General features: G+C 41.5%; 2 protein-coding genes across 5 annotated transcripts in view; both read right to left on the reverse strand.

The window, feature by feature from the left end:
- LOC106565177 (calcium voltage-gated channel auxiliary subunit alpha2delta 2b) overlaps positions 1 to 614 on the reverse strand; it is a 77,536-nt gene extending 76,922 nt beyond the window's left edge. For both annotated transcript variants that reach the window (XM_045691449.2, XM_014132020.3), the window contains exon 1: positions 271 to 614. In XM_045691449.2, the coding sequence (XP_045547405.1) occupies positions 271 to 386 (116 nt within the window). In that variant the 5' untranslated portion in view covers positions 387 to 614. The remainder of the gene's footprint in view (positions 1 to 270) is intronic.
- Positions 615 to 3,063: 2,449 nt separating this feature from the next.
- Positions 3,064 to 18,554, reverse strand: acy1 (aminoacylase 1). Of its 3 annotated transcripts, XM_082958360.1 has the most exons (16): positions 18,536 to 18,554; positions 18,278 to 18,388; positions 17,763 to 17,900; positions 13,646 to 13,710; positions 13,444 to 13,548; positions 13,150 to 13,244; positions 12,515 to 12,591; positions 12,112 to 12,201; positions 10,346 to 10,402; positions 8,505 to 8,578; positions 8,026 to 8,075; positions 7,790 to 7,934; positions 5,820 to 5,888; positions 5,493 to 5,572; positions 5,354 to 5,414; positions 3,064 to 4,462 (listed from the first exon to the last, which is right to left on the reverse strand). In XM_082958360.1, exons 3-16 carry the CDS (start codon positions 17,887 to 17,889, stop codon positions 4,298 to 4,300), a joined length of 1,260 nt encoding a protein of 419 aa, XP_082814486.1. In that variant the 5' UTR covers positions 17,890 to 17,900; positions 18,278 to 18,388; positions 18,536 to 18,554; the 3' UTR covers positions 3,064 to 4,297.
- Between the last annotated feature and the right edge of the window lie 139 nt (positions 18,555 to 18,693).

Here is an 18,693-nt window from a genome sequence, read left to right on the forward strand (position 1 = left end):
TGTATGTGATTCCTTCATATATTGTGTATGACAGAAAGCAACGGTCCACATCCTAATTTATTGCCCGTTCCTCGTTTGCGGAGCAGTCGCAGCATAGCGAGAAATATGTTCACGTCAGAAATACAATGCGAGTAACCTAATTTAATGATAGGAAAGCAGAGGTGGTACACCAGCACAATGACAGTCACCCAACGTGGCAATCAAATGCTGGACCTCAAAATACGCATTTTGTCTTTGACACCTGAGCAGCCAGTGATATAGAATACTTACGTGTATTGCTGGGGGAACGTGAGACCATCGGCGCCAGGCCACTGTACATTGAAAATCAAGATAATCTGGAAAGATAGCAAGCAGACAATGCTGCAAGACGGAGTGCATATCGCCATTTTCCATTAAAAATCTTGAAAACGGGTTTGGAAAAAATGTGAACTAAGATCCCAAAACGTTAATGTTCAATCGCCTTTCGAGTTTATTTCGGGTCGCCTGCTGATTTCGACGGTAAACAAATGTGGACTAGCCTATGATTGATGCTCCTGCCAAGATACCGCAGTCGCTCACTCGCCCACTCTGCACTAGCCTCAGCAGCATCCGACGCCCAGGCACGCGTGTAGCCTCTCTATTTCACGCATGAAGAGGACCACTTTGAATCCAATGTGATATAGGCTCAATTTCACAGATGAGCTAGACTTCAAACGCATTGTCATTTAATTTAATTCCCAAACACAAAACATTTGCATGTATTTATTATGCTTTCAAGATTTAATGACAATAAAAATGATTTATTTTTTATAATTATTATTATTGAAAAAACATCTAAAAAGGTGATTTACCATGCCTATATTTATTTTAATGTGTTAAGCCTAGTGATGTAGAGATTAAAAGGAAACTTGATATGCATGAAGGAAACTTATGCAATGCAGTTTGCCTACTGTACTTCCTCCTACTTCTTCTGACTACTGGGTAGCCTAATAGCCTATATCCTACTGATATCATGTGAACCCACTGATGCGCAACTGTGTAAGAGCTCGAGCTCCTTGGATAAATCACTGTGCGTGGGAGACTTGCCAATGTAGCCTATAGCAACTGAACAAAACGTCAATTCAATCCTTTCTCTTCTACCGTCTCTTCAAGCTTGAAAAACCCTAACAGTACATTGCTTACTTGAGCAATGGCCTTGTGCCTGTTAATGAATTTAACAGGTCCCTCTTTGTGCCTCGGCCCCTAGTGTTCCTTCTTGAAATATAGACTGAAGAACTCAGCTCTCTGCTGGTAAACTGACCTTCTAAAGGTTACATGAGATTGCTGCTTCAAAGCAGCTTGTTGAGTTCTGGGTGGCTGGCTTGTGCCCCATGTGAGGGACCTCACCCGCAGGCAGCGAGGCAATGCCAGCAGGTGTAAGTTGAACTCGTATGCATGCTCTCCACATATTGATTAATGCTATCAAAGTTAAAGGGGAACTCTTTTCCCCCATTAGTCCACTGTTGATACAGTGCCAAAATGTCTTGCACGTCAGCATTCAAGTTTGGAAGATATTGGACATTCAAGAAGCAAAGTGTCACCGGCCACATCATCATGATGATGTAAAACGCTCTCCTGAATAAAAGGCAGTCAAAGCACGATACGATAAGAAGTTGAAAAATTCCCATTGTTGTGCAAAATACAAGGTCAACCAATTACTTTTGTACTATAATTATAAGGTGGAGTTGCAGGATATTTGGGCAGGCCAACACATATTAAGGAAGTTGTAATTGAAGACATCTACTACGACTGAAAAATCCCAGCTCGCTCATACTAAGCAGATGGACAGAGTGTGGCAGCATATATTCCTGTTTCTCCAATCTCCAGACAGGGGTGAGGGGGCAGTGGGGTGCTAGAGGTTACAGCTTTGAGGACTCTCCCTGACAGCCCTGCAGGCTTTAATCCTGTTGCCACATCCTGGGGAGAGCAGTCTAATTACTGACCCACCACTACCTCTTCTCTTCCTGCTGATCCCCCCTAGGAGGGCACTACTCTCTTAATTGGAATGGCTCTCTAAAGGGAATTGAACAGTAGTTCAACACTTCATGTGTCTGTCTCTCGTGTGTGTGTGTGTGTGTGTGTAGCCAAATTCGAGTTATAATAGCCCTACATTAATAAGTACTTTGGTTTTGTGCACTGAGACAGGGAACATTGTCAAGTCGGACGGACCGTGAACACATTGCGTAATGTCAGTAATACCAGCCAGACCTTAACCTTCCTATGACCTCTGGTCATGTTAACTCAGTCTCAACGTTAAAAATCACACAAGTATCATGCGGTTCCACTACAGCATATTGAGGATAGGTCTATGGACACAACCCTGCGGTCTCAGACTAGGTTAATTGGGAGCAGAAAACAACCTTTTCTCAGTCAGTCAAGCCTCTTCGTCCGCTAGCCTCAAACTCTTTGGCATATGCCTAGTCGTTTACTGGATTGACATTTGTAAAAAAAAAAAAAAAAAAAAAAAAAAAAAAATAATTTTTTTTTTAAATGCCCAAACCGAAATATAATTAACATGACCTTAGAATACAAAAAGGCAGAACTGGATAGTTGAGCACTCACGGGGGCACTGGGAAGCACAATAAATAGAAATTCAAACCAACTTAAATTATTCTAAAGAATATTGTAGCTTCTACAAAAAAAAAGTATATATTTTTTAACTCATTGAGGATCATAAACATTTAAAATCTTCCCCATTACTGTCATTGAGTCTATGAGTAGCGGCAATGTTGTTAACGTTGGTTCATACCCGAGATAAACACATTATGGTGCTTATTATGGTGCCGACGGCCTCGACGTGGCTACAATGTAGTTACTCCTCAGTTCCTCTGCTTCATTTATTCTGTTTTCTAAAATACCTTATGCTCATGTTGTAAGATATTTCTGTCTTAGTGTTTTGAGCTGTGTGGTGTGCATGATACCAACTCTGTTTTTTTTATTTATTTGTCAGAACAGATTTAGCTACACTGCTCTTCCCTATCTGCAGTCCCTGGGCAGAAAACATGAACACTCGATAACCTGTAAAAATCACATATAACACAACAGTTTAATAAAGTGATATCTTTATTCAAATCAGCTCAATCAAAAAGCAGGCACAAATTAATTTTCAAAAAGAATTTAAAAAATCATATGAATCTGTGGTTTCAAGTAGTTGATGAAATATGTGAATGTTAACATGGCATTACTTCAGTCTTGCTTGTGTGGTTGGGGGCTAATCAGTAAGGTTATGGCGTAAATAATAAAGTAGCTTAGCCAATCACATTACAATAGGACTGGAAGATACCAAGTTGAACAGAAGATAACTTGGTAAGTGTACCGACATACCACTTCCTTAACAATCTAATGGATGGATTTAACCTTTTTAAAAGAATACTCATTAACTCTTTTAATAACAGAATCTTTTGCCCAATTGGGTTCTGTGTTAGTGGAAATCTATTGCTCAATTTCACTAACTGTGAAACCAAGTTGGTTCTATGTTGTTTTAATCAAATGGTTATAACTGTTATAAGTTGTTCAAAGCGCAAATATCAGAGAAACTTGATTAACTGAGGGGATAGTTGATGCTAGGTTTAAGTGGATAAGTAGTATTATGGAGGGACATTGAAGTTATGCTGTACAAAGTTTGGATGAAGCAGCATTTTATTTACCGACTTCAAAAAGAGTGTCATCTGATATAACCGTGTTGCTTATCTTTAATACATCTTTGATAATCATTTAAGATTATAACACATGGATTAGAATAGTGAATGATCACACCCTTTGTCAAGACCGCTTACACTGACGCATGAAACACATTCGCTTAAGTACAATGTTGTTACAATGTGTAATGCAATGGTATAATGTTGTCCTGAGTTGCTATGTCCGGTCTGAGAAAATAAAATAGATTTTATGTATACAAAAGGCATAGAGACAAAATGTGAAGTGCTAAATTTGACTATTTTAAATTATAATCTGTATGAAGTAATCTCATCTCATTCTTTGGCGCTGCCTTGTGGATTATTCAAAACCATCGGGATTATTCAAGATTTGTTTATCTGTGAGAGGTGTCAGAGCAGACTTACACGTGCCAAGGGGAGGTTCAGAGACACAGGATGTGAAGTAGCCAAGGTATTGACCTTTGACCTCTAAACTAGCAGTTCTCAACTGGTTTGGTTTCGGGACCCACGTTTAACTGGGTTGCCTCAGTCGTCACCAAATATTCGAGTGACCCCCCCCCCAAAAAATATCTTCACCAAAATGTAATCAAATTTGCGTCACCCACCAGTTAAGAATGGCTGCTCTAGGCGTCGCAAGGCAGAGCGGGCACATTTGCTAATGCTGGCACTAGGTTCTCGTACACCTGAATGCCTTTGAGGAAGACCTGCTCGTTCAGATACTCGTTGTGGTCGTGCAGCAGGATGGGTGTCCGGTTCATTGGGGAGAAGCCGATGGCAGGGAGGCCCACCTACAGCAGGACAAACATGATTTTGAGAGATCCTACTTTTTGGAAAGAAAGCATTGCCACTAATATCCGACACACTGACAATGACCTAACAGCAGAAACACTTTTTTTTGCCTCAATGAATAAATCAACATTAAATAACTTTGAAAACGTAATTTTGCCCAGTAAGGGCCCTCGCTCAACCATTTTACCAAATATTGGATCAATCTCAAGTGGGATGATTTTAAAGGGAGAACTGCATTTAGCTCGTTCAAAGCACTGCGGTTTGTCTCTACGGAGATTTCTGGCTTGTGGCATTTATGCTGCATTTCTTCTCCTAATTATCAAGTAAAATGAACAACACATATGGACAGAGCTTTGAAGTGCAAGCTTCTACAACAACAAAACATGTTTTGTCCTGAGGTCATAAACATAAAAACACATGCAGTTCTAAGTGTCTGAACGTAAGATGTTGTTATGGTGTATTAGGGTTGGGGGGTATCCCCGATTTTCATACCGTTTCTGTACCATACCAAGGTATACGGTATTATTATTATTAAAATAATACAATACATTTTTTTTTTAAATGCACAAAACAATTCAGGCAACAGGGATCTTTATCTAGGAGGGGATTGCTGTAACCAAGAAGCTTGATTTTGACATCTAGCAAGTCAAATTGATAGCTGGAGCCCTGAGCTGGATATAATTGATTTGACACTTCTAAGATTTCTTAGTTATACTTAACTTATAGTTAGTTATAAGCAGTGGCGTAGCCCCCGGGATGCGGGGGTGCCCCCCCCCCCCCCCCAAAGAACAGTATTGAAAATCATACCATCAGTATTTCCAAATCACCCAGTATATCGGCCAATCCTGTTTTACACACTACATTACCCATGTGTCACTGCTCTAACTCACCGCTCTGATGAAGCGACTGTCCGTGGCTGCAGGGAAGATCTCCTTTTCCAAAGTCATGTTCCTGAGGCGAGAGAAATTCAGATGAAGCTCGCCTTTACGGAGTGTGTGTGAGTTTGTGTGCGAGTTTGTGTGTCCTCACATGGCTTTGCAGGTTGTACTGAAGGTGTTCCACCAGGGGTCGCTCTCATCTGTGGATGTCAAATTCTGGTTCATGTGTTTCTGTGGAGGACACAGAACATCTTACAACTAGGTCGTTTTCATTAATGTACACCGTAGCAAAACAAGCGTTTCTTATTGGAAAGTTCAGGGAGTCCCTCCCCGTTTGGGTCTGTTTACTTCAATTTCGTATCTACTGAATATGACCGAAATCTGAACACATTAAAGCATACTCTACTGATCTGTGATCAGTTGTCTCCATGCCCATATACAAGTGCGTGTATAGAGAGATGCATTTTATTGTACTGACCTGAGCAAACTCATACGTGATGCCCTCTCCTGCCTCCTTACACCACTTCTTAATCTGCTCCTCGAACTCCTAACAATGGAATAAAATATTTGAAATGGTGAAAATAACATTGCGCTGAACTACGTATAATAACAACCCACGCGCGGTAGGGATGGACACAGACTATCCGGATATCCAAAACGGACGTTAGCTAGTACTCTAACAAAGAGTAATCGTTTTTGGATAATTTCTTTTAGGCATATTTTAACAATTGAAAAGTTTTCTAAATTGAAAAATTGCCCATGTCACATTGTTACACACAAAGATATGACATTTGAAATGCTTAATTTAAATGAAACAAACTTAAGAATATAGTGTTTATTTACGGCGCACTTGGTTACTGCGGATTCAGCCGTCACGTGGCTTTGACGGTACATAGCGCATTTACAGTTGCGCAATGTAAGTAGCCTACAGTTCTGAGGATGCACAAAGTGATTGTGCTCAACGACATTTAGACCTCCAGTCAGCCCTGGCAATGGTATGCCATTTCCCCCACTTCAAATAGCGATTAGCCTAGTACCAATGGAGGGTCCACAAGACCTGATACAGATCAATGCAACACTCACCTGAAAACTTTTTGGGAAACAGAATCAGTTCTATGATGGGAGCATCAAACTTTCACTGTGTTGCTGTTAGTCAAAGTCGACCGATATAGCAACAACCGCGCACTGTCTGCTGTTGTGGAATTTTGCTTCATTCTGATTGGTCAAGAGAGTAGAGCAATTTATTTTATTTTTAGAATTGTCTTTTTTATCAGGATATTATTCGAATAGTGAAATAGGCCGAAGCTGTACTATACTTAACAAAAATATAACCGCAACATGCAACAAATTCAAAGATTTTACTGAGTTACAGTTTATATAAGGAAATCAGTCAATTTAAATAAATTCATTAGGCCCTAATCTATGGATTTCACATGACTGGGCAGGGGCACAGCCATGGGTGGCATGGGAGTCAGGCCCACCCACTGGGGAGCCAGGGCCAGCCAATCAGAATGATGTATTACAGAAAGAAATACTCAGTTTCACCAGCCATCTGGGTGGCTGGTCTCAGACAGGTGAAGAAGCCGGATGTGGAGGTCTTGGGCTGGCTTAGTTACATGTGGTCTGTGGTTGTGAGGCCGGTTGGACATACTGCCAAAATTGTCTAAAACATTGGAGGCGGCTTATGGTAGAGAAATGGACATTCAATTCTCTGGTGGACATTCCTGAAATCAGGATGCCAACTGCATGCTCCCTCAACTTGAGGCATCTGTGGCATTGTGTTGTGTGACAAAACTGCACATTTTAGAGTGTCCTTTTATTGTCTCCAGCACAAGGTGCACCTGTGTAATGATCATTCTGTTTAATCAGCTTCTTGATATGCCATACCTGTCAGGTGGATGGCTCATCTTAGCAAATGAGAAATGCTCACTAACAGGGATGTAAACAAATTTATGCACAACATTTGTGAGAAATAAGCTTTTTGTGCATATCGAACATTTCAGGGATCTTTTAGTTGAAACATGAAACCAACAATTTACATGTTGCGTTTATATTTTTGTTCAATAGTGTTTTCATTAGTTAATTACATTTTTGCAAAAAAAAGGTAAGAATATGGGTGAAGTAGGCAAAAATGTCCACTCTTTTTCAGGATCAGACCCAATTCTCATTTGAAACAGTTTTTGTGTTTAATAGGCTAAATTACACATTATGTTAACATCTGACTCCAATTTGTAGTCTATGACATTTAAGAGTTAGATATGCTAATTTATGAAGCAGTAGTTTGGATGTAGTGAACTACTTTTCGTGCAGCTTATCTTCTCCCAGTGTGAAGTGGTTGGTAGCTTGGTAAACTATATATTCAGAAGAGCTTCCACAACATTGATCATTTAAAATGTCCCTCCCTAACACACAAGGCACACATAAACAAAGGCACACACACACACACACCTGCAAATTGACCGTGGGTGGTATTCTCAAGTCAAAACTGACGTCCATCTCGGCAGGGATGACGTTGTAGGCCACGCCTCCTTTCACCATGGTCATGTTGACAGTGGTGACGTCACCAAGAGTGAAACACTCGCTGGTGTTCAACCTGCAACACACACACCCCAAAATCACATTCCTGTTAAGTAGCTATGGCTCCCTCTAGTGACTGAACTCATCCCTCTTCCTGCCTTACTGACCTGTGTTTCTCCTTCTCCCTGAAGTCCAGGAAGGAGTTAATAATACTGCGCTGAGAGAAGGGAGACAGACAAAAGCAGGTGAGGTCATTGACATCATCGTCCTCCAAGTGATCAGAATCAGCACCCTTTTCTGCTGTCTTTGGCCAAGTGAACTATAGCGTGTGTGAGGACAAGGGCTGTGTCCAAAATGGTGACCTACATTTTAGTAATTTAGCAGACGCTTTTATCCAGAGTGACTTACAAAAGCAATTAGAGTTAAGCGCATTGCTCAAGGGCACATTAACAGATTTTTCACCTAATCAGCTCTGGGATTCAAACCAGCAAACTTTCGGTTACCGGCCCAACGCTCTTACATCGCTAGGCTACCTTCCGCCTATTCCCTATATAGTGCCCATACTTTTGACCAGGGCCCACAGGAAAAAAGGTGCTATTTGTGACACACTCAAAGTCCCTCTAGCTGTGAATAAAGGAAGTCTTACCAGTTTCTCTGCAGCCGTGTTCTCCACAAACCTGGAGCCGTGGCCAGGACTGCCTGGGCAGTGGACCGTTATCCCTGAGGGGAAGCAGACACACATGCTTTCTCAAAAAAAAATATATTTTTCACATTCTCGCTCCTCGTCTCTTTCTCAGAACACATTGGTGGAAAAGGTCTGACTGGAGGATCCTTGGACCTTCTCCAATCCATTTGAGACGGCAGACTGGTCTCAGACTAGACTTAACACAGTAAATGAAAATCTGGGACACTCAAATTAATATGGTTACATTCAACCTAATGTGGATAAGAGCATCATTGGAGGCTGCTGTAATAATGGCCGGAACGGAGTAAATGGAATACACATGGAAACCATGTGTTTGATACCATTTCACTTATTACCGTCCTGCCATTACCACGAGCCCATTCTCCCCAATTAACGTGCCACCAACCTCCCATGAAGAGCACCTGCTAAATGACTAAAATGTTAAAGCGGCAATCAGCGGTTGAAACAATAACAAAACTCCTCCCTGCCACTTAAAGTCCAAAACAGGATGTAGCTACTGCATATTCCCCCTTTAAAAAGGCAAAAACTAAATTAAGAGTGGTTGGTAAAAGGCAAAGGTCTAGCAACCCAATGGTTGCTTGTTCGAATCGCATCACGGACAACTTTAGCATTTTAGCTAATTAACAACTATATACATTGCATCTACCTAACATGTTAGCTAACCCTTCCCCTAACCACTTTAACCTAACCCAGCTAGCGTTAGACAAAACAAATTGGAACGCATAACATTTTGTACGAATTGCAACATATTATACGAATTGTAATTACTAACACATCATACAAAATGGATGATGGACATCCACAAATAAATACACTGAACAAAATTATAAACGTAACATGTAAAGTGTTAGTCCCATGTTTCAAAAGCTGAATTATTTATTTTAAAAAAACAACACATTTAACCTTTGCCAAGATAATCCATCCACCTAACAGGTGTGGCATATGAAGGAGCAGATTAAACAGCATGAAGAAAAAGAAAAAAAAAAAACACACAGGTGCCTTGTGCTGGGGACAATAAAAGGCTACTAAAATGAGAATTTGAGGGAGCATGCAATTGGCAGGCTGACTGCAGGAATGTCCACCAGAGCTTTTGCCAGATAAATAAAATGTTAATTTCTCTACCATAAGCTGCCTCCAACGTTGTTTTAGAGAATTTGGTAGTACGTCCAACCGGTTTCACAACCGCAGACCACGTGTAACCACGCCAGCCCAGGACCTCCACATCCGGCTTATTCTCTTGCGGGATCGTCTAAGGGGGGTGGGGGAGTGTTGAGGAGTATTTCGTCTGTAATAAAGCCCTTTTGTGGGGAAAAACCTCACTGATTGGCTGGAGCTGGCTCAACAGTGGGTGGGCCTGGCTGCAAGTGGGTGGGCATACACCCTCCCAGGCCCACCCATGGCTGCCCCCTGCCCAGTCATGTGAAATCTATAGATTAGTGCCTAATGAATTTATTTTAAATTGACAGATTTCCTTATATGAACTGTAACCTAGTAAAATCTTTGAAATTGTTGCATGTTGTGTTTATATCTTTTGTTCAGTATACATACCATACACAACATATCATCGTTTATTTGAGTGTCCCGGATTTTAATTTACTATCCCAGAGTCCAGGTTGGAGGAGGCGAGGAGACAGGTATTGAGGAAAGACTAATTGAGATAGGATCACAGACAGACTAAGGCCAGGGTGAGAGGAAGAGACATTTCTTGTGCGTGTGTATTTGATCATTCGTCATCGTTACAGCTAGGGCCAGATTCTCTAATACTCAGGGCTGATACTTACACCAGGGATTCCTCTCGCCATAGAAGACAGTGAAGGCTTCCCCAGGGTTGGCAAGACCTAAAAAAACAAAAACAAAAACATCCAGACATCAGTTGACAGAAGGGAAGTATAGGGCCTAAGGAAGTGTTCGTTTCAGTGCTGGATAGCCCGAGTATATCCCAAGGGGCACCCTATTCTTTACAGTGCATTCGGAAAGTATTCAGGTCCCTTACCTTTTTCCACATTTTGTTACATTACAGCCTTGTTCTAAAATTGATTAAATTGTTGTTGTTTTTCTTGTTAATCTACACACAATACCCCATGACGATAAAGCAAAACCTGGTTTAGACATTTTTAAACACAGTATGACGTTACAAGCTTGGCACAGATCCTCTCCGGCTCTGTCAGGTTGGATGGGGAGCGTCGCTGCAGAGCTATTTTCTGGTCTCCCAGAGATGTTCAATCAGGTTCAAGTTCAGGCTCTGGCTGGGCCACTCAAGGACATTGAGACTTGTCCCGAAGCCACTCATGCATTGTCTTGGCTCTGTGCTTTGGGTCGTTGTCCTGTTGGAATGTGAACCTTCAACTCAGTCTGAGGTCTTGAGCGCTCTGGAGCAGGTTTTCATCAAGGATCTCTCTGTACTTTCCTCCGTTAATCTTCCCCTCAATTCTAACTAGTCTTCCAGTCCCTGCCGCCGAAAAACATCCCCACAGCATGATGCTGCCACCACCATGCTTTCACCGTAGGGATGTTGCCAGGTTTCCTCCAGACTTGACGCTTGGCATTCAGGCCAAAGAGTTCAATCTTGGTTTCATCAGACCAGAGAATCTTGTTTCTCATGGTCTGAGAGTCCTTTAGGTGCCTTTTGGCAAACTCCAAGCGGGTTGGCATGTGCCTTTTACTGAGGAGTGGCTTCCGTCAGGCACTCTACCATAAAGGCCTGATTGGTGGAGTGCTGCAGAAATAGTTATCCTTCTGGAAAGTTCTCTCATCTCCACAGAGGAACTCTGGAGCTCTGTCAGAGTGACCATCGGGTTCTTGGTCACCTCCCTGACCAAGGCCCTTCTTCCCAGATTGCTGGCTCTAGAAAGAGTCTAGGTGGTTCCGAACTTCTTCCATCTAAGAATGAGGGAGGCCACTGTTCTTGGGGACCTGGAATGCTGCAGACATTTTTTGGTACCCTTCCCCAGATCTGTGCCTTGAAACAATCCTGTCGCGGAGCTCTACGGACAATTCCTTCAACATCATGGCTTGGTTTTTGCTCTGACGTGTACGATCAACTGTGGGACCTTATATAGACAGGTGTGTGCGCATTTCCAAATCATATCCAATCAATTGAATTTATCACAGGTGGACTCCAATCAAGCTGTATATCATCTGAAGGATGATCAATGGAAACAGGATGCACCGGAGCTCAATTTAGAGTCTCATAGCAAAGGGTCTGACTACTTACATAAATAAGGTATTTCTGTTAATAAATTTGCAAAAATTATAAAAATCTGTTTTCACTTTGTCATTATGGGGTATTGTCTGTAGATTGATAAGAAAACAAATATTTGATCCATTTTAGAATAAGGCTGTAACGTAACAAAATGTGGAAAAAGGTAAGGGATCTGAATACTTTCCGAATGCACTGTATATAGTGCACTTCTTTTCACTAGAGCCCTATGGGGCCTGGTCAAAAGTACCGCACTATAAAGAGAATAGGCTGCCGTTTGGGATGCAGGCCTCGGTTTATAGTTGGGTGTTAATAAGTGGTACAGTTAGTTTTTTTTTGTTAATTTACCTTCGTCAAGTGCAAAGCCAATGTTTAATTCCTCAAACTCTGGGAGCTTCACAAACGTCTCCATTCCTTTGTGACCTCCGACCTCCTCATCTAAGACATTCAAAGTGTCAAATCCAGAGCAAAGAGTAATAAAGCTTCTCTCAAGCAATCACATTTATGTACAGAAGTTGTCAAAAGTGCTACCCGTGTCAAATGACAGGGGCGGAGTTTCAAATGGCACCCTAATTCCCTATATAGTGGATTACAATTGATCAAGGCCTATAGGGCTCTGGTCAAATGTAGTGAACTATATAAGGAATAGGGTGGCTTTTGGGTCAGACCCGTGGAATGACTACATTATTACAGTGTTGTCACAGTATTACATTCTGAGAAGCCAGTCTTGGCCAATGACTGCTCATCCTACCTGGCACAAACATTAGGTGGATGGTGCGGGTAAACTTCTTTCCCTCTGCTTTAAGTCTTCTGATGGCCTGGATATACCTATGAGAGATGTCGAGCAGTAGCCTTGTTGGTTATGAGGCAAACAAAAACTGGGAGATGTGAAGGACACTGGTAACATCGAAATTGGAGTACAGTTGCAAAATTCTGGTAACTTTCCTAAAATTCCCTTTTTTCCCCCCCATTATGATTATACTGACAACACAGGTAGAGGGCAGACCACACACAGTCCCCTACCAAATCAAACCCACCCCAACCCCCCAATGCTCTAACAGAGCCCCACCCCAACACCAGACTTAAAGCAGGCATGATATACAATGAGTAATATAATCAAATTGTAAAAAAAAAATTAATAAGAGTAAAAAGAGTACAAATAATTTGGCTTGGTTTATGGAGTAGTGAAACTAGCTGGGTCCATGTCTTCTGCAAAGGATTGTAAAGGTTGCCAGATACTATAAAATGTAATTGCAGATCCCCTAACGGAGTAGCGTATTTTCTCTAGCTTGAGATGTTGCCTAGCTTCCTTTATTTAAAAAAGAGTTTTGACCCGTTGTGTTAGGATAAAATATCCAAACAGGGTGGTTATGACATCACACTCACTGTATGGTGACACACTTCATGTCCTGTGTTCCTCGAGCGTAGATGTTGCCCTCTGCATCTTTCACAGCAGCAAAGGCATCATACTTCCAGTGTTCCTAGAATGAGACAGATTCATAGGATGAGTTCCTTTCCCTGCGTTTCCCCTCGCACTAGTGGTAAAGATGACAGTGGGGTTCCAGGAGCGTCTCAGAGTTGGAGTGCTAATCTAAGATCAGGTCCCCCCTGTCCATGCGAGACTGATCCTAGATCAGCGCTACTCTGATATACTTTACAAATACATGCCCAGGTCTTTACCTGGTAAACAGGCACAACGTCAGTGTGGGAGTTGAGCAGGATGGACTTCAGAGCAGGGTTGGTCCCCTGCCAGGTCATGATAGACACAACCCTACCGGGGCAGACCTACGGACAGGTGTGAGGAGGACAGAGACAGGAGTTGACATGAGGTCTAGTGTGTAAAGAGTTGAATATCAGAAGACATGTACCTAAGCACACAAACCTCAATTTTCTTCATGGGCAGCCCAAGCTCCTCTGCTATTCTATCCAGGAACTTCAGAGCAGCATCTGTAAAGGGATAAACACAACCCAAGGGCCAAGACTGTTTACACTATGACAAGGTTTATAGTAGTCTCATACAGAAAACCCAAAATGCATAGGTACAGTAATGAGTAGAATATGTGTTGGTCTGAATGTAGCCGGTTTTAAATTAACTGCCACAGTTATAAAACACTCTCTCCTGTTTAATAATTACTTCGATTTTGTTGTTTTCCCACCATTAAGACTGACAATCTATAACCATTACCTTTCCAGTTTGAGTTCAATCAAGGGGACTCTAAACTCAATATTCTTAGTGGCAAAGACTGGAGTTAGGCTAATAGTCACAGACAACACAATAACAGAAATAACGTAAGGTTTACTGCTATAACCCCGGTTGGGGAGTAACGGATTACAAAACACGAACTAATCTGTTAAATTACCATCAAAAATATTGTAATCAGATTACATATACTTTTGAAAAACTAGGGGATTACTTCTAGGAGTCCTTTTAAATTCAAAAATGATATTTGCGAAAAAGATCATGACACCTTTCTTTTTCCTCAATGACTTACAAATCAACATTGAAAAAAGGCGGAAGTTTAGGTTTGTTCCGCCTGAGCGAGTCTGACCACAAATCAGAGACCACTATGATTGCACACCAAATCCATTTGAAGGATCATGGGAAAAGAGCAGGAATAGGCAACAGTCCAAGCTATGTCTTCCAACGGTGCGACTGCTGTCGATATCCAAAGACCGTACATCCAATTTTAATAAACGCTTGGAGGTAAGGACGACAGCAGTGTTGTAGACTATGGGCAATACGGATATCACTTATTGATATCTACAGAGCACAATGATATGAATCAAACTGGTGCCCTCTCATTTAGCTATTTGCACCGTGATTGTTGTGGATGGATGTTCACAAACGTATGTGTACTTTCACCCAATAATGGTTGATATGAAGAAGTTTAAGGTGCCTATCAATCATTGTTTTTAGAACCAGTGGACAGCCAGTGAAAAATGCGCTCTTGCAATAGCTGCACAGTGCAGATACCAGCCTATGGAATAAAAATGTGGGGTTCCTCCTTCCTAAACTCCTCTGTGGTATTGTGCTCCACATCATACTGTCAAAAACAAGTTTAATTTAAGGTTAGTTTAGGTTGTTTGGGCACACATTTTTTTCTGGAGGCAAGCCGAAGTTCAGGGCCGAAGTCTACGCCCCTTCGTCAGTGATTGGTCAACAGTAGGGATTGTTCAAGAAAAAAAAAAAAAAGTATTTCGTTTTCGTGCACGTTTCTTTATATAAAAATACTGCACCAAACATCTTAGTTAGATGTAAAATTGCGTGACTAATATTTCTTTAGTTAGATTAATTCAGACTATTTTGAGGAAGTATACTGGCTACGGCGTCTAAAAATGGACAAACAGTACTATTGCCGTTTTTTCACATTTTTCAAGCCAATGGTCTTTTAAGGGAGAATGCGAGCACACTCATTCGGTTAGGCGCCAGCCGAACTGAAGTATGCTGACTCCTTAACAGACACAGCTTTAAGGGGAAAGTAATCAGATTACTTTACTGAGCTTGGGTAATCCAAAAGTTACGCTACTGAAAACAATTTGGGGCAACTAGTAACTGTAAAGGATTACCTTTAGAACATCTTCCCAACCCTGGCTAGAACATACTCATAGGACATTTAGTACAACATACTGTGCAGACAAAGGAGTAAAACACTGACAGAGAGAAAAGAAACAGGTCTTCCTGACACACTAGTATTAGTCCCAACAGTGACCTATGGACCCTGGACAAAAGTAGTCTGCTATATAGGGAATAGGGTGCCATTTGGATCTCAGCCTAAAGTTGAAGACGTGCATAAATTCAAATGTCTTCCACCGAGAAGAAGTGGACCTTACACCATTGTTGGTAATAATTAGCCAATTGCTGGCCTTCAGTCAGATTTTCTCTTTTCAGCGTTATATAGTCCAGTGGTAAAGGTTGAAGAATGGATTGTACAGTAGATCACTTATTTATGGTAGCTACAGTGCATTCGTAAAGTATTCGCAGATCACTGCACATAGCCCATCTGTAAATAGCCCATCCAACTACCTCATCCCCATACTGTTATTTATTTTACTCCTTTGCATCCCAGTATCTCTACTTGCACACGCATCTTCTGCACATCTATTACTCCAGTGTTTAATTAATTCGCCACTATGGCCAATTTATTGCCTTACCTCACTTATCCTACCTCATTTGCACACACTGTATATAAACTTTTTCTATTGTATTATTGACTGTATGTTTGTTTATTCCAAGTGTAATTGTTGTTTGTGTCGCACTGCTTTGCTTTATCTTGGCCAGGTCGCAGTTGTAAATGAGAACTTGTTCTCAACTAGCCTACCTGGTTAAATAAAGGTGAAATAAAGAATAAATAAAAAAATTCAGACCCCTTGACTTTTTCCACATTTTGTTATGTTAAAGCCTTATTCTAAAATTGATGGAATAAAAAGTAAATCAGTCTACACACAATACCCCATAATGAAAAAGTGAAAACAGGTTTATAGACATTATCAAGTTTAATAAAAATAAAAAACAGAAATACCTTATTTACATAAGTATTCAGACCCTTAGCTAGGAGACTGGAAATTGAGCTCAGGTGCATCCTGTTTCCATTGATCATCCTTAACAAGTTTCTACAACTTGATTGGGGTCCACCTGTGGTAAATTCAATTGATTGGATATAACTTGGAAAGGCACACACACCTGTCTATATAAGGTCCTACAGACCAAAAACCAAGCCATCAGGTCGAAGGAATTGTTGATAGAGCTCCGAGACACAAATCTGGGGAAGCGTACCAACAATTGTCTGCAGCATTGAAGAGCCCCAAGAACACAGTGGCCTCCATCATTCTTAAATGGAAGAAGTTTGGAACCACCAAGACTCTTCCTAGAGCTGGCCGCCCAGCCAAACTGAACCATTTCTGCAGCACTCCACAACTCAGATATTTATGGTAGAGTGGCCAGACAGAAGCCACTCCTCAGTAAAAAGGCACATGACAGCCCGCTTGGAGTTTGCTAAAAGGCACCTAAAGGACTCTCAGACCATGAGAAACAAGATTCTGTGATCTGATGAAACCAAGATTGAACTCTTTGGCCTGAATGCCAAGCGTCACATCTGGGAGAAACCTGGCACCATCCCTACGGTGAAGCATGGTGGTGGCAGCATCATGCTGTGGGGATGTTCTTCAGAGGCAGGGACTGGGAGACTAGTCATGATCGAGGAAAAGATGAACAGAGCAAAGTACAGAGATCCTTGATGAAAACCTGCTCCAGAGCACTCAAGACCTCAGACTGGGGTGAAGGTTCACCTTTCAACAGGACAACGACCCTAAGCACACAGTCAAGACACCGCAGGAGTGGCTTCGGGACATCTCTCTGAGTGGCCCAGCCAGAGCCCGGACTTGAACCCGATCAAACATCCCTGGAAAGACCTGAAAATAGCTGTGCAGCAACGCTTCCCATCCAATCTGACAGAGCTTGAGAGGATGAGAAGAATGGGAGAAACTCCCCAAATACAGGTGTGCCAAGCTTGTAGCGTCATACCCAAGAAGACTCGAGGCTGTAACAGCTGCCTAAGGTGCTTCAACAAAGTACTGAGTAAAGGGTCTGAATACTTACGGAAATGTGATATTTCTGTTTTTAAAAACCCGTTTTTGCTTTGTCATTATGGGCTATTGTGTGTAGATTGAGGGGGGGAACCATTTAATTAATTTCAGAATAAGGCTGTAACGTAACAAAATGTGGAAAAAGTGAACGGGTCTGAATACTTTCGAATGCACTGTAAATAGTGGAGAGCGGCTTAATCTGGTCCATGCTTTTTGGTTAGCTGTATGATACTGTGTGGTGGTGGTACACAAAACCTTGTCCACACAGTATGACATTTTCTATGTCCCAAATGGCACCCTATTCCCTACTATATGGTGAGAAGGAGTGAACTATATTGAGAAAGTGTCAAATTTGGGATGCAGGCATTATCATATTTACATCCACGATATAGCTTGAACACAGATCCATAACTTACCATAGTCAGGCTCTGGGTGGACAGTCCTGAGGCGGAGGTACTCTCTAAACAGGTTCACTGAGGGGTCTTCTCCCGATGTGGCCTGGCCTCCACCACAACCACCTGATCCATCCTTATCGGGCAACATAGTAACTCTGTCTTAAGCAGGGAGAGAGGAAGCAGCCTCTGAGTGATGTAGGCTACAGGTACACATCCGTGTGTGTATCAGTGAGAGCAGCCCATAGGTAGCGATTACTTTTTCAACAAGCCATTTTGCAAATTAACCAATATATTTTAGTGAACTTTAGCATGAGGACATTGTGCATGCTATGCGAAACACAGTGCAGCCACATTCACATGACTAGCAGTGGAAACCTGCTTAGCTAGCTAAATATATTCCAAGCCAAGGATTAGATAACTAACGTTAGCTAGCTAAATAATAAATTAGTTAACTAGCTAACAGTAGTGTATTAAGCAAAAACGCCAGCGTATGTAAACGTCACACAGAGTAGCAGACGATTTCATGAGACCCTTACCTTGATATATCACGACTGACTGCCTCACGAAATGAAAGTTCACTGTCACTGTTTACTTGTAGTGATGAGTCGTTCGCGAACGAGCCGGCTCGCATATCAGAAGAGCCGAATCTATTTATAAAAATATAAAACAATTAAGAGATGAATAATCAAAAGATTTAAATGAATAGAATGAACAAATTCAAAGAACAACAAAAAAATCTAAAATAATAATATAGGCCAAAATGCTCAAGCGCACACACATTCGTTCAAACTGACTTGGCAGCTGACTTGTAACATTCTGTACAAGGGATGTGCAATCGATCTCCGATCTCCATCGATTGTTCTCATCGCATCAGTACCAAAACAGGCTCCTTGTATATTTGCTCCAACGTGTATTTGTTGTAAACTGACAATTACTAAATACATAACTGTTT

Source organism: Salmo salar, chromosome 12 (genome assembly GCF_965601325.2).
Source record: "Salmo salar chromosome 12, fSalSal1, whole genome shotgun sequence".
Lineage (NCBI taxonomy): Eukaryota > Metazoa > Chordata > Actinopteri > Salmoniformes > Salmonidae > Salmo > Salmo salar.

Excerpts from the sequence above, each read along its gene's own strand:
- acy1 (XM_014131722.3), bottom strand. The coding sequence starts at position 18,372 with ATGCGAGCCGGCTCGTTCGCGAACGACTCATCACTACAAGTAAACAGT. Across the intron at positions 17,897-18,277 it reads GTCAGTCGTGATATATCAAG|AGTTACTATGTTGCCCGATA; the intron begins GTAAGGGTCTCA and ends TGCTTAAGACAG. Across the intron at positions 13,549-13,645 it reads TGCCCATGAAGAAAATTGAG|GTCTGCCCCGGTAGGGTTGT; the intron begins GTTTGTGTGCTT and ends ACCTGTCCGTAG.